We start from the raw sequence: 16,276 nt of genomic DNA, 5'->3' as shown, positions 1-16,276 counted from the left end.
GGTCTGGTATGAGAATTAACCATAAGCACCAGTAAAACGGGATACTTAACAGTGCAAGAGCCATTTGGATAGTGATCCTTCACGTAGGCCCTCAGTGCAGTATCACATGCATCTCTCCAGGACTTCAAAGCCACTTCTGTTTCATGAGGATGAGGATCACTTGCTTCTTTCCTCAAGTGATCAAACTTAAAGGAAATCTTGTTCCTAGGGTCCAAAAATCGGGAGTTGCCAAGGTCTCCATGTTCCGTAATTAGAACCTGTCAAATAAATACATTACATTTTTTTTTTTTTTTACTAAAATTACTAATTACATGCAAGGAAAAAAATGTTTAATGTATTAGCTGACAATATGCTGAAAATTACACAATTGATATGCATACTGAGGCAATACAGCCACAGCACACTTGCTGCTTTATCCTTCTTCACAAGTTTGCGATTGGCACCATCTGCAAACATCAGATGCTGATTCTCAGCATTTACCAGGGCTTTGATTAGTTGGCACAGAGCGCTCATACCAATCATCACCCTGGTAAATCACCTGCCGCTTGACCTAAAAATTAGGGAGATACGGTAGTTGCTTTTTCTTATGTCACTCATGTTACTTAAAATAGATAAATGATATATGACTGAGGTGATCTTTGTGCCACAGTAGTAATAATATTTATGTCACTCCCACTGTTTAAAATAAATGACAGAGGAATAATAATAATAATAATTATTATTATTATTAGGCTAGAGGCCACACTATACAAGAAAAAAAAATAGTACAGGTAACTTGCTGCAAAGCTTAAAAATAAAGCCCAAATAGTTCAAAGTATATCCCAAAACCATCAGATCCTGAATGAACAATGAAGTCAGGAGTTAGTGCTTCTTACTGTTTCATCATATCCATCGACTTTTGCGGGTGTAAACTGATCCATGTTATACTGAGCAAATGCGCTGAAAAGAAAAAGATAACAAAATTATACTTAAGAGAACAATTCAGCCAGGCACAAAGTCATGTGGTTCCGTAACACAGAAGGAACATAAAAAGGTGTCATTATGTTAATTTAATTTCTCATTGTGACATTCAGAACTTTATCATCTGAAGTACAAAGAAAACCAGAAAAAATGTAATACATATGAAAAAAGGAACATTATCTACCAGCTATTCCAGTCTTAGATTTTGTTTTAACACATGTAAAGGTATAAAAGGTATTTACCAAGCTGGTTAAAATAAAAAATAAAAACTCAAATAACTGATATATTGCATTTTGTTTCCATATTCAAGTAGTGAGTTCTGCAAATGTTACATTTTGAAATGCATAATTTATCCATATAAAGATACACAAAGTATTTTGTTTAATATGTGGCAAACTGGAGACAGCCCTCATAACGCCACACATTGCCTAATTAAAGTGAAGGTAAATGTAAGGTTTTTGGAATATGCTATTAGATTTACCAATTGCGTGTCCTTCCTACGTCCCACCCGTTCTTTACATAGTCGTCAACGGGCGCTCCCTAGCTAGAACTTAATACCCAAAGTTCCATAATCTGCTTCAATGTAAGTAATGTTTTTAATGTGCATGCATCAGCTGTGCTCGTTCACGGATGCAGTGAATTGAGGTTTTTTGGTGTGTAAACATGCCCTTTGCGAGCGTGTTGAACAGCAGAAAAAAAGTGCACTGTAGCGTGAGGCGGGCAGAGCATGCATCTAATAGTGATTTCTTTTTGAGAATATAATCTTTTAATTGAGTAATATTAGGGAAGAGATGAATGAAGCGCCTGCTCTGTTTTTAAAGTTAGTTTGAAAGAAACTTTGCAATAATGTTGAATTTACCATCACTTTAAACTGATATTTTGTATGTCTCTCAAAACACAGCATTGCGTAAATTTGTAGAGAAAATTGGACCTTCAATAATAAGACAGCTAAGATATACAACTGTCTCTGCTTGAAACAGAGGTAAAATACACAGTGATGTATAGTAAGCTCAGATCAAATCAGCAAAGATGTATATACACTTACTGTGCTGCCTCTTCCCTGAGCAGATTGTCATTGTTGAGTAAAAGCCGGACATCTAATAACAAAAGATAAACAGAAGACAGGTTAGGAAGAATAACCAGAAGCTATGACAGGTCAGAGGAGGTGCAGTTATCACCTTTTACAACATTCTCAGTCATAAAGTGAATTTAAAGGGACACTAAACACTTTTTTTTTCTTTCATGATTCAGATACAGCATGCAATTTTAAGCAACTTTCTAATTTACTCCTATTAACTTATTTGAAAAAGAAAGCATCTAACCTAAGGAGCCAGACAATTTTTGGTTCAGACCCTGGACAGCACTTGTTTATTGGTGGGTGCATTTAGCCACCAATCAGCAAGCACAACCCAGGTTGTAAACCAAAAATGGTCCGGTTTCTAAACTTACATTCTTGCATTTTAAATAAAGTTAGCAAGAGAATGAAGAAAATTTGATAATAGGAGTAAATTAGAAAGTTGCTCAAAATTGCATGCTCTATCTGAATCATGAAAGAAAAAAAATTGGGTTCAGTTTCCCTTTAAGATTTATTTCTGTAAGGTTATTTTATGTTATCTGTCAATCTTAATAATTATTATTTTTTTAATGTGTTGCAATTGTGACGGGTATGCAAGTATGAAGTAAAATAAATGCCACATACTAAATAAAATTATTTAAACATATTCTGGAATTACAAAGGCAAGAGATGACAAATTTATGAAACTTCAAAGCTATTCAGAATATTGATCAGCTAAATAAATATTTTTCAGAAACCAGAAAATATATTTACATATAGCTGCATATAAGATTCAGATATTTAATGAGTAAAATCACTGGCCCTGGGGAATTGGGTCATTAAAGCCAAAGAGTAACTGCCCATGAAATGTCTATCTATGAAATGTTAAAAAAATGTTTCCAATGTACTTTAAATTAGATATTTTAACATTTTTTCCTGTAATTTAACTCTAAAAATTGATTTTTTACAACAAAATATTCTAAGCAATGGTTGATTAGCTCAGACTCCAAGCTCAGTTGTATCTGTCTCTAAATGGCCAAAGCAAATGATACTGGGGGAAAATAATTTTCTTTGCATTTCATTAAAGGGCCATAATACCCAAATGTTTAAACACTTGAAATTGATGCAGTATAACTGTAAAAAGCTGACTAGAAAATATCAGCTGAGCATCTCTATGTAAGAAAGAAAGATATTTTACCTCAAAAGTTTCTCAGTAGCCACATCCCATTGTAAATGACTTCTAAGCAACAAATCAGTATGTCTGTCCCGGGACAGCGGAAGGAGCAAGCTTTTGTGCACACTCATCTTATTTCCCTATTCAGTGTAAGGAAGTTTACAATAAAATCTCATGAGAGTTAAGTGAAATCTCATGAGATCACAGTAAAAGAGTTCATGACCTCAGCACTGCTGATGCTGATTGGCTGCTGTTCATTTCTTCATTTTTAAAAAAAATTTTTTACCTGCAGCTGGACAGCAGTCGAGTATAACTTTTTACACAGAACTTACTCTGCAGAGCTGAGGAAACTGAGGTAAAATATCTTCCTTTTTTACATAGAGATGCTCAGGTGATATTTTCCTGTCAGCTTTTTACCGTTATACTGCATCAGTTTCAAGTGATTTAGCATATGAGTATTATGTCCCTTTAAAAACTTAAAAGGGACATTATACACTAGATTTTTCTTTGCATAAATGTTTTGTAGATGATCCACCCGTTTTTTTTTTTTTTATAAAAAATGTATAGTTTTGCTTATTTTTAAGCAACATTGAGCCGATTTTCAGACTCCTAACCAAGCCCCAAAGTTAGAGATGTATACTGATGTCTTAACACCCCAGTTTATGTAACGGTCTTTTCATATGCAGAGGAGGGGGAGGTAGGAGTGAATGCTTGTCTTGCTTTTTCAGACCATTTCACTGGGTGTCCCAGCCTAACCTCATCAACAGTGCTAAACTGGGAGCTTCTAAGTAAATAAGTTTTTAAAAGGTTTTATACTGGATTTTTATATCAGTATCTGTGCATATTCTTTTTTTATAGTAGTGTCTATTACATGCAGTTATATGAAAACTTTTTTTGCCATATATAAAATTTCATTTGACATTGTTCAAAAATAATGTAGAATAGCTTTGCAATCCCAAGGCACCAGGAGCCTAGCTACTAAAACCTCGGCCACAAGGTTTTTAGATTTCGTATATATGAAATCCCCCCCATGCAGCTGAAAAAATTGTAGGGCTCCAGAGTTTTAAACAAATTTGGCATTTATTAACATATCATCCTCAGATGTATTATCTACCAATGAGAGGGACACAATATCTGCATGATTTCATCTCCACTGCACTGCAAAGGTTAAACAAGCTCCATGTTTCTCCAGCACTCTAAAAATTAAAGCTACATGTGTTATCAGAAGCGAAGATGAAAAGCCATTTAAATGGGTACATTTTTCTAAAATAAAAAGAAATTTTAAAATTAAAAAAGGAACATCTTGCATATGAAAGAACAACATTTACATGTAATTTTTTTGCTTGAAAAAACAAAATATGCATACCCGATAATTTCATTTCCATCGAGGGGAGGAGAGTCCACGGCTTCATTCATTACTATTGGGAATTGAGAACCTGGCCACCAGGAGGAGGCAAAGACACCCCAGCCAAAGGCATAAATACCTCCCCCACTTCCCTCATCCCCCAGTCATTCTGCAGAGGGAACCAGGAACAGTGGGAGAAATATTTAGGGTAAAAAAAGGTGCCAGAAGATGATAAATGTAGGGCCGCCCAACGGAGATACGGGCGGGAGCCGTGGACTCTCCTCCCCTCGATGGAAATTAAATTATCAGGTAAACATAATTTATGTTTTCCATCTAAAGGGGAGGAGAGTCCACTGCTTCATTCATTACTATTGGGAACATATACCCAAGCTCTAGAGGACACAATGAAACCGGGAGGGTAAAAAGGCGGACCCTAATCTGAGGGCACCACAGCCTGCAAAACCTTTCTCCCAAAAACAGCTTCCGCAGAAGCAAAAACGTCAAATTTGTAAAACTTTGTAAAAGTGTGTAAGGAGGACCAGGTAGCCGCCTTACAAATTTTCTACATAGAGGCCTTATTCTTGAAGGCCCAAGACGAAGCCACAGCTCTAGTTGAATGAGCCGTGATCCTCGGAGGAGGCTTATGTCCCGCTGTCTCATAAGCCAAGCAAATTAAGCTCCTCAACCAAAAAGTTTGCCCCTTGCATTTCCCAGAATACACCACAAAAAGAGACATAGACTGTCTGAAATACTTTGTAGCCTGAAGATAGAACTTCAAGGTACGAACCACATCCAGTTATGAAGTAACCTCTCCTTTGAAGAAGAGTTAGGACACAAAGAAGGAACAACTATTTCCTGATTGATGTTACGGTTAGACACCACCTTGGGAAGAAATCCCAACCCAGTGCGAAATACAGCCTTATCCGCATGAAACACCAGATAAGGAGGATCACATTACAAGGCAGCTAATTCAGATACTCTGCATGCCGATGCAATAGCCAACAGGAAGAGAACCTTCCAGGACAGAATCTTAATGCCTATGGAATGCATAGGTTCAAACAGAACCCTCTGCAAAACCTTAAGGACTAAGTTTAAGCTCCAAGGCGGAGCCGACGGTCTAAAGACAGGCCTGATTCTAGACAGAGCCTGAACAAAAGATTGAATGTCAGGGAGCTCAGCGAGTCTCCTATGCAACAAAACTGATAATGCCGAAATCTGCCCTTTAAGGAACTAGTGGCAAGACCCTTCTCCAAACCATCTTGGAGAAAGGACAGAATCCTGGAAAACATCACCTTATGCCAAGGATGTCCATGCTTCTCGCACCAGGACAAGTAAGTCCTCCACACCTTATGGTAGATGCGACGAGTGACTGGCTTCCTAGCCTGAATTAGAGTATCAATCACACTTTCAGAAAAGCCTCTTTTGGCTAAGACTAGGTGTTCAATCTCCACGCAGTCAGCCTCAGAGAATCTAAATTTTGATGCTGAAAGGGGCCCTGTGACAGCAGATCCCTGCGACAGGGTAACCTCCATGGCGGAGAGGATGACATCCCCACCAGATCCGCAAACCACGTCCTCCGCGGCCATGAAGGAGCAATCAGAATGGCCGAGGCCCGCTCCTGTTTGATGCGTGCCACTATGCAATGTAGAAGTGGTAACAGGGGCAAAATGTAAGCTAGGCTGAAGCCCCAAGGACCCGCTAAGGCATCTATCAGCTCTGTCTGGGGATCCCTGGACCTCGACCCATATCGAGGTAGTTTGTAATTGAGTCTGAACGCCATGAGATCTATCACCGGCGTTCCCCAACTGTGACAAATCTCCGCAAACACTTCGGGGTGAAGAGACCATTCCCCGGATGGAAGGACTGTCTGCTGAGAAAGTCCGCTTCCCAGTTGTCCACACCTGGAATGTGAATCGCTGAGAGCGAGCGAGGCTGAGAGACGGCGCCTGAACCAGGATGTAGGTAAGGCGCCACTGCAATGCCCCTGGATCTGGCCACTGCAAGCAGCGCCCCCAGAAACTTTGTGAAGACTCTCAGGGCCGTCGCCAGACCAAAGGGAAGGGCCACAAACTGGAAGTGTTGGTCCATAGATGCAAATCTTAGGAACCTGAAGTGGTTCCTGTGGATTGGCACATGAAGGTAAGCGTCCTTCAAGTCTATAGTCATTAACTGTCCCCTTTGAACTAGGGGCAGAATAGATCTGATCGTTTCCATCTTGAACGATGGAACACTCAGAAACCTGTTTAAACACTTTAGGTGAAGAATCGGTCGGAACGTGCCGTCCTCCGTTGGAACCACAAAAAGGTTGGAATAGTACCCTAGACCCCTCTCTGCTAGGGGTACTGGTACGATAACCCTGAGAGAGGCGAGATCTCTCACACACTCTAGAAAGGCCTCTCTTCTCTGGTCTTGAAGACAGGTTTGACAGGAGGAATCTGCCCTCGGGTGGATGGGATCTGAACCCTATCCTGTAACCCTGGGAGATCACCTCTAGAACCCAAGGGTCCTTAATGCCTTGTAACTATGCGTCTGAGAATAGAGATAACCTGCCCCCTTATGTGATCCGAAGACTGGTCGGAGGCAGCCCCTTCATGACGATTTCGTCTCGGCGGGCTTCTTGCTCTACTTAGACTTGTTCCAAAATTGAGCCGGCTTCCAAGATCCCTTGGACTGGTCTGCTTTTAGCGGCGGGTTGCTGGCGCTGGGTCTTGTCTGCATGTAAGGGACGAAAAGTAGATCCCTTAGGCTTAGCCTTTTTATCCTGCGGTAGGAAAGCTCCCTTGCCTCCCGTAACCATGGATATAATCGAATCCAATCCTGGACCGAACAGGATCTTTCCTTGAAAAGGCAAGGACAACAGCCTCGCCTTAGCGGTCATGTCCGCAGACCAAGATTTTAGCCACAGAGCCCAGCGCGCTAAAACAGAAAAACCTGACACCTTAGCATTCAGACGAATAATTTGCATATTGGCATCACAGATAAAAGAATTGGCGATCTTCAGCGCCTTAATCTTCTCCTGTATCTCGTCGATGGGTGTCTCACCCTCGACCAGTTCACACAGAGATTCACACCAATATGTCGCAGCTCCAGCGACCACCGCAACGGCCGCTGCTGGCTGAAAAACAAACCCTGTATGCTGAAACATCTTTCTCAACATGTTTTCCAGCTTTTTATCCATGGTCTCTTTAAACAACGAACTATCCTCGAGGGGAATAGTCGTACGCTTCGCGAGCATAGAGATAGCCCCATCCACCTTAGGGATGGTCCCCCACAGCTCAAGCTGAGAGTCCAGAACGGGGAACAGTTTTTTAAAGGAAGAAGGGGAAAAGGAAGAAGAAGGGGAAAAAGAACGAACCTAATCACTCCCATTCATTCTTAATAATATTAGCCATCTTAACGGGAACCAGGAAAGACTGAGGTACTACCCTGTCCTTGTATACCTTGTGAAGCTTAGGAATCGCAGGTTCCTCCAGTATCTTAGGTTCCGGACTTCACAGCTAACCAGAGCTCTGAAGTCGCATCATTCTATTGTAAATCGTGATTGCACTCAAGCAATCGTGTTTACTTTCAACTCGTACGGTAAGACTGACTAGCGCAAACACCCGCCATCAACTCCTTATCGCTCAGGCGCAAACTTTTACGCATAGTGTGGCCCTTATTGTGCAATGACTTGAGTGTTGCTTTATCACTCATACATGCTGTATATGTTACAAGTCACAATAAGAACGGGTCAGTCAGTGTAGAAAGACAGAATAGATAGGGAGCTATTATTACACTGTATAGGGATATCTGCAGAAACCACAACAATCCACAGCATGATTGCTTTGCCATCTCTCTGTATGGATTCCTTTTATGTATACTGCCCTCCTGTGGATAACAAAAGGAGAATTCATCAAGATTGCTGGTGGACAATTTCTCAAGTAGAGAACCTGTCCATCTGCAATCGCCACTTGTGATGCCGCATCCAGTGGCAAATTTAATATTGCACTTTGATCCCCAAGTATATAGGATCCAAAAGGGGATACTACAGGACAAAAACGGTCCCTAAGAACCTAGTCTTCACAACCAGAGGACCGAAAGTCCTACCCCAAAAGGGCAAGGGGAAAGGAAAAGCATAGCATTCCTCAAAAGGAGGAGAGAAACACTGGCGAAAGAGATCTGAAAATTAGACAATACAATTCAATAAGGAATACCAATAGGGGGGAAAATCACCCCCTACCCAAGGTACTGGAGATCTCTAGCACCTGTCCAAGGACCTCCGGAGCTAAAACATACTGCCATAGCAGCATTCTTAATCCCAGCTAACCACAAAAGCTATGCGGGGACAAAACACTTAGTACGACCAACATCGGACGCCCAAAATGAAGTAACGTAGGACCAGCCTGAAATCTAGGATAGAAAGGCCTCCTATAACTTGTAGAACAAGAAAAACAACCTTGTAACAAGAGGTAAGCAAACTTAGTACCCAAACAAGACCAGCCTGTTGTTCAGGATACAAAACGTCTAGATAACCGCAAAACAGAGAGAACTAGTACCCAACCAGGACCAGCCTGCTGACCAGGGCACAACCGAACTGTTCAAGGGCTAACTGAAAGTTCTAAACCCTAGCAGGGCTAGACTAAATAAACAGACAACAGACAAATAAGTTCTGAGGCTTAAACATTGTCTTTAACACACACACATATATATATATATATATATATATATATATATATATATATATATATATATATATATATATATATATATATATATATTTTGTGACTTCCGCCGGAAGCAACAACCATTGCGACAATAAAATCGCTAGTATCAAAATCCCAGAGAAGAAAAAAGTTTCTTAAAAGGAAAAGTCTACAACAGACTCGAGCTCCGGAAAAAAACCCAACCTAACAGGATCAAAATAAAGTAGGCAGCACTCGCAGGTGAATGCCAAAAAGGATATAAACCCTAACAGGGCCAGCACTGTCAGAGACCTGATTCCTTAAGAGCTCAGAACTTGGATTGGATACACAAACACAAGACAATCAGGAGTAGGACCCACATCCCTTCCACTCGTCTAACTCTGTTCGCCATCAGAATCAGAAGACTGAGGATCCGGTGGCATCTAATATCTGCCTCAGCAGTACACGCAGACGCGTCAGTCTGAATCTAAAGGCAAAATCCATCTCCGACGGGGCAGTTGAAGGCCCCGACCCTGACGGAAGTACCCCTAAAGCCTCAGAGGGAACCGCTCCCCCAGAGGAAAGACCCGTTTCACCTGGTGTCCCAAGGTTAAGAGGACACGGATAAGCTATTCGCTGGCCCTCAGGAAGCTGTAAATGCTCCAACGCCAAGAATATGGACATGCGCAACCAGGCAGCAACCCCTGGTGGAAATGAACCACCTTCTGGAGAAGGGGTAACGGTATATGGGACAACTGCCTGTGTAGGAACTGAAAATTCCAGGGAACGCACCACACAGGACACAGAATCCTCAGAGGCGGACGGCTCATCGGTCTCTAATCTCTCCCCAGAGAAAGAAGAGAGCACTCTATTACAGCATACGGAACATAATTGAATGGGCTGGATTACCCGTGCCTCCATACAATCTAAGCAGGAAACAGAATCTGAATCCGAGAAATCCTCCTCAGAAAAATCTGAATCCTCCATAACTTGACCGGACAATTTTGTACAAAAATAACTGGCACCTCACACCACTAATGACTGGGGCACTCACCACCTCCTATGACCCAGACAAGTAAAGAACAGACCCTCTCCACTGACACGAGGTCAAGAATACGGAAATGTTGAACGAGGTGCAACCCACAGGCCAAGGAAAAGCGCAACAGTCCCATCAAGAAACTGTGTAGCTCGAAAAACCTGTAAGTTCTGTAAAAGCCTTGAGCCCCAACATCACTACACATAAGCAGACAGAATCACATAACAATATGATTAAAGTCCCCCACTGTTCAATAACCCCCCTCAGGAAATATTAACCCTAGATTCCATAAAGATAAAGGAGTCCCACTGAGACCCTGTGTTCAATCATTACATTTTATTCCCACAGTGAAAGGAAAATGAAACGATCTTACCGGAATCTATGCCGTGGAACAGTAACACGGTCCTTCAAGTGTGACAGATGGTAGCGTCGCTTCTGACATGGACTTGAGTGAAGAAAGCAGGCAGCGAAACTCGTCAACACTGATTGCTTATGGAGCTGTTGATATGAGTCGGGATGATTTTGCAGAAAGACTCGCCCTGCATCTCCGGACTCTAACTTTCATCCAAACTCTCACTGAGAGGCTGACAGGACTACTTAAAACTCCAGTCCCATCTCGAAGAGTACTACCCTCCATAAGAGCCTATATTTCGTAATCTGACACTTCTCTCCCAACCTCCTGTAATGAAAGACAAAGAATGACTGCGGGATGAGGGAAGTGAGGGAGGTATTTAAGCCTTTGGCTGGGGTGTCTTTGCCGCCTCCTGGTGGCCAGGTTCTGTATTTCCCAAAAGTAATGAATGCAGCTGTGGACTCTCCCCGTTTTAAGAAGAAAAAGGTTTTTGCTGCACCTACCCCATATAGTGGATCACTGTAGTACTGGAGGCAAAAAGTATGAGGTATTGTAGATCTAATTTGCATATCTTACCCAGAGTTCTCTGGTACATTGATAACAATGTATGCAGAATAATTCTGAGGAAAAGCAAGCAGAGATACTTGCCTAGACTTGATAATTGCCTATACCAGGGATGGGAAACCTTGGCCCGCCAGATGTTTCAGAACTACATTTCCCATGATGCTCAACTGGACTTCAGAGTGCCTAAGCATCATGGGTAATGTAATTCTGAAACATCTGGAGGGCCAAGGTTTCCCATCCCTTAAATATATGTGTGTGTGCGCGCGCATCATGTATAGTCTATAAAGTGACACACAGGCTTTATATGCACTGGGAGAGTGTGTGTGTGTGGGGGGGGGAGCAATAGCACATCCTGTCAAAAGAGCAGAATAAATTAACATGGTATGAGGTAGGAAGGATAACATCCTCTTAAAATGAATGTAAAGTGTATTGAATAAGTGCCCAGTAAACTTTAAATTCATTAAACTTTACAAATAGACGCTTATTTTTTTTAAAATACTTACCTTTGCGTTATGGTAAACATAACGCCTATCCTCCGCCCACAGCTCCTGCTTTCATTAGCATATCGATGACGATCCGGCTTCCTCCAATTGTTGTGTGCCGCCTTTGGCGTCCAGCTTGTAAGGCACGCAACGATTAGAGGAAGCTGGATCGTCATCGATATGCTAATGAAAGCAGGAGCTCTGGGCGGAGGATTGGCGTTATGTTTACCAGAACGCAAAGCTAAAATAAGCATGTTTGTAAAGTTTAATTAATGAAAAGTGCCTTATTCTTTAAACTTTACATTCACTTTAACCACTACCATTTATTAGTAAATAGCTACTAAATTCCACAGCACTGGGTGCATCAATAGGGTACCTAATGACACTAATTTATGGTAAAAAAAGAAATACAGATAAACAAATAAAAGTACTAAGCAAATTAATACAGAGAAGGCGCTACTTTAAAGTTCAGAATTTCTGTTATCTACTTACCATTAAAGACTTCATTAAACTCTCCAGGGGGTGCATGACTGATGAATTTAGCAGCAATGCGCACCTGCAAAAAAATATTAGTTATTTAGCAATACACAAAGAATATGCAATTATAATTTCCCTGGAAAACTTATGATAGTAAATGTTAACAAATGTGTGATTTGGACATGAGACTTTCATTTCCATGGCTGGATATGCATTTCACACAAAATAAAGTGGTCTTTCCTTGAACAGTAATCTGCTTTAAAGGGATTTGAAGACCAAATTCTTTCTCTTTTATGATTCAAATAGAGCATGAAATGTTAAGCAACTTTCTAATTTACTCCTAGAAAGTTGTTTAAAATCATGAAAGAAAAATGTTGGGTTTCAAATCCCTTTAAGATAAGTTTTGCTGTAACAAAACATTTTTCCTGAGGTCCAAAAATAAAAATAAATAATAATTTAAAAAAAACACACCTTTATTTGCAAACACAAATCATCACTTTTCACATTTTACTTTAAAATAGACACAAGAATAATGATAACAACAACAAAAAATCATGCTACTTTGCTCTGTGTTTGAGCAAATTATATTTTGAAGTCCTGTGTGCTGCTCATCCTTAGGAATTATAAACAAGCATTATGCAATAGAAATTACAGCCTTCATACCCATTCAAAACAAAAATAAGCTGCAAGAAAGCACACAAACATTAGGTACAGGTATAAGACAAAGCTTGACAAATCCTGGCGACAAGGGGTCAGTGTCTTTCAGAGCTTTATTTCTGGCTCCTAACTTTTGGAAATAGTCTTAATATATTTATATATAAATTAGACATTTGCAAATAATTGTTATTCATTATTCAAATGAATAACTGTTACCTGTGGTCTCTAATTCTATGCAGTGTCTGAACTATAAGAATTGCAAAGGAGCAACTAACACCAATCGCAGTGTTTAATGTCCCTTTAAACAGGCTGATTAGATTTGTGCATGTTTGTATGCACCAGTAACATGGAGTACAGCACTGAGCAATATTAGGGTTTTCTAATCCACATTGATTGAGTATCACTGTATCAATTTATATGCCTGAAACAAATAATGAGTTTAAAGGAGCTAATCTTTCACAGAAGACCAATGTGAGTCTGTAGAGACGACTCATGTATCTAAACATATTAGCTTGCAATCAGTGTAACTCTAGTCACCCTCCCTGTAGCATTCCTCCTTGCCCTACATGGGTTCAAACTATGGCGCCTGCTTTTCTTAGAACGACATGCTCATGTAAGCATTTACCATAAAGACTGTCACTCACACAGGGAGAGCTAAAAACACATGCTAGCGAGGGAGTATGGGAGTTTAAAGGACCAGTAAATGCAGAAGATTTGCATTATAAACAAATGCATGATAAAAAGACAATGCAATATCATTTTGGGCTCGATTTACCAAAACCCTACGGCTGTAAGTTCTCACAAGAATTTGCTCGCCGTAATTTATCAAGCAGCGGTCACCAGACCGCCGCTTCCTTAACCTCTTCGCCACCTCTAAGGTGGGGAAATTCAATCTCCGCGGTTAAGTCCGACCAAGGAGATTGACAGCTCCTGCCTGTGCGTGATTGGCTGTGCGCGGGCAGGGGGCGGGAATTGCGCTCGTGTGCAATGGTGATTACCTGCGGGTAATTTCGCCCCGCCACAGGCGAGCTGAGGCGTAAAGGGGCGTGTATACGTGCCCCTGTACGCCTCAGCTTTGATAAATCTAGCCCTTACTATGAACTTCAAATGGGTAGTAGAATTTTTTCTGACAAATTTCAAAGTTCTGTCTATTTTCACTTCTGTATCATGTGACAGTCATCAGCCAATCACAAATGCATATACGTATATTCTGTGAATTCTTGCACATGCTCAGTAGGAGCTGGTGACTCAAAAGAGAGTAAATATAAAAAGAACATGTTCATTTTGTTAACCCCTTAACGACCAAGGACGTGTCAGGTACGTCCTACAAAAAGTGTCAGTTAATGACCAAGGACGTGCCTGACACGACCTCTGGGGTTTCAAGCGGTGGAATCAATCGTGATTGCTTCCAGACGCTTTCAAGGTATTGCAGTGATGCCTCGATATTGAGGCATCACTGCAATATCTTTTTTATGCATCCGATGCAGAGAGAGCCACTCTGTCGCCCTCTCTGCATCGGCCAGCAGGAGGCGGGTGGGCGGCCCATCGCTGGAGCAGTTCCTTCTCAGCTGGATCCGGTTCCAGTATTGCCGGGATAGCGTCAGGAGCGTGCGCGTAGTCTATATAGTCAATCCTTCAATGCAATGGGAAGGATGCAGAGGGAAGGGGGGGATCAGACTTGGTGAAAAGGGATCGGGGGGGGGGGGGTATTGAAGGGGCAGCTACACTACAAAAAATATAATTTATGCTTACCTGATAAATTCATTTCTCTTGTAGTGTAGTCAGTCCACGGGTCATCCATTACTTATGGGATTATATCTCTTCCCCAACAGGAAGTGCAAGAGGATCACCCAAGCAGAGCTGCTATATAGCTCCTCCCCTCATACGTCATATCCAGTCATTCGACCAAAACCATACGAGAAAGGAGAAACTATAGGGTGCAGTGGTGACTGGAGTTTAATTAAAATTTAGACCCGCCGTAAAAAACAGGGCGGGCCGTGGACTGACTACACTACAAGAGAAATGAATTTATCAGGTAAGCATAAATTATATTTTCTCTTGTTAAGTGTAGTCAGTCCACGGGTCATCCATTACTTATGGGATACCAATACCAAAGCTAAAAGTACACGGATGACGGGAGGGACAAGGCAGGCTCTTTACACGGAAGGAACCACTGCCTGAAGAACCTTTCTCCCAAAAACAGCCTCCGAAGAAGCAAAAGTATCAAATTTGTAAAATTTTGAAAAAGTGTGAAGTGAAGACCAAGTTGCAGCCTTGCAAATCTGTTCAACAGAGGCCTCATTCTTAAAGGCCCAGGTGGAAGCCACAGCTCTAGTAGAGTGAGCTGCAATCCTTTCAGGAGGCTGCTGTCCAGCAGTCTCATAGGCTAAACGTATTATGCTACGAAGCCAAAAAGAGAGAGAGGTGGCCGAAGCCTTTTGACCTCTCCTCTGTCCAGAGTAAACGACAAACAGGGAAGAAGTTTGACGAAAATCTTTAGGTGCCTGCAAATAAAACTTCAGGGCACGGACAACGTCCAGATTGTGCAAAAGTCGTTCCTTCTTTGAAGAAGGGTTAGGACACAATGATGGAACAACAATCTCTTCATTGATATTCCTGTTAGTGACTACCTTAGGTAAGAACCCAGGTTTAGTACGCAGAACTACCTTGTCTGAATGAAAGATCAGGTAAGGGGAGTCACAATGTAAAGCCGATAACTCAGAGACTCTTCGAGCCGAGGAAATAGCCATTAAAAACAGAACTTTCCAAGATAACAGTTTGATATCAATGGAATGAAGGGGTTCAAACGGAACGCCTTGCAGAACGTTAAGAACTAAGTTTAAGCTCCACGGCGGAGCAACAGTCTTAAACACAGGCTTAATCCTTGCCAAAGCTTGACAAAAAGCCTGAACGTCTGGAACTTCTGCCAGACGTTTGTGCAGAAGAATAGACAGAGCTGAAATCTGTCCCTTTAACGAACTAGCAGATAAACCCTTTTCTAAACCCTCTTGTAGAAAAGACAATATCCTAGGAATCCTAACCTTACTCCAAGAGTAACTCTTGGATTCACACCAATATAAATATTTACGCCATATTTTATGGTAAATTTTTCTGGTAACAGGCTTTCTAGCCTGTATTAAGGTATCAATAACTGACTCAGAGAATCCACGCTTTGATAGAATCAAGCGTTCAATCTCCATGCAGTCAGCCTCAGAGAAACTAGATTTGGATGGTTGAAAGGACGCTGAATCAAAAGGTCCTGTCTCAGAGGTAGGGACCATGGTGGACAAGACGACATGTCCACTAGATCTGCATACCAGGTCCTGCGTGGCCACGCAGGCGCTATTAGAATCACCGATGCTCTCTCCTGCTTGATCCTGGCAATCACTCGAGGAAGCATCGGGAAAGGTGGAAACACATAAGCCACGTTGAAGACCCAATGTGCTGTCAGAGCATCTATCAGCACCGCTTCCGGGTCCCTGGACCTGGATCCGTAACAAGGAACCTTGGCGTT

At 41.5% G+C, this 16,276-nt stretch overlaps 1 protein-coding gene across 1 annotated transcript in view; it reads right to left on the bottom strand.

Annotated features, from left to right (window-relative positions):
* LOC128653398 (F-actin-capping protein subunit alpha-1) overlaps positions 1 to 16,276 on the bottom strand; it is an 83,379-nt gene that overhangs the window by 26,712 nt on the left and 40,391 nt on the right. The window contains exons 2-5 of the mRNA XM_053706649.1: positions 12,121 to 12,184; positions 2,006 to 2,057; positions 876 to 939; positions 51 to 257 (exon numbers count right to left, since the gene is read on the bottom strand). Coding sequence (XP_053562624.1) covers positions 51 to 257; positions 876 to 939; positions 2,006 to 2,057; positions 12,121 to 12,184 — 387 coding nt within the window. The remainder of the gene's footprint in view (positions 1 to 50; positions 258 to 875; positions 940 to 2,005; positions 2,058 to 12,120; positions 12,185 to 16,276) is intronic.

Source organism: Bombina bombina, chromosome 3 (genome assembly GCF_027579735.1).
Source record: "Bombina bombina isolate aBomBom1 chromosome 3, aBomBom1.pri, whole genome shotgun sequence".
Lineage (NCBI taxonomy): Eukaryota > Metazoa > Chordata > Amphibia > Anura > Bombinatoridae > Bombina > Bombina bombina.
This window is presented reverse-complemented; position numbering and strand designations above follow the sequence as displayed.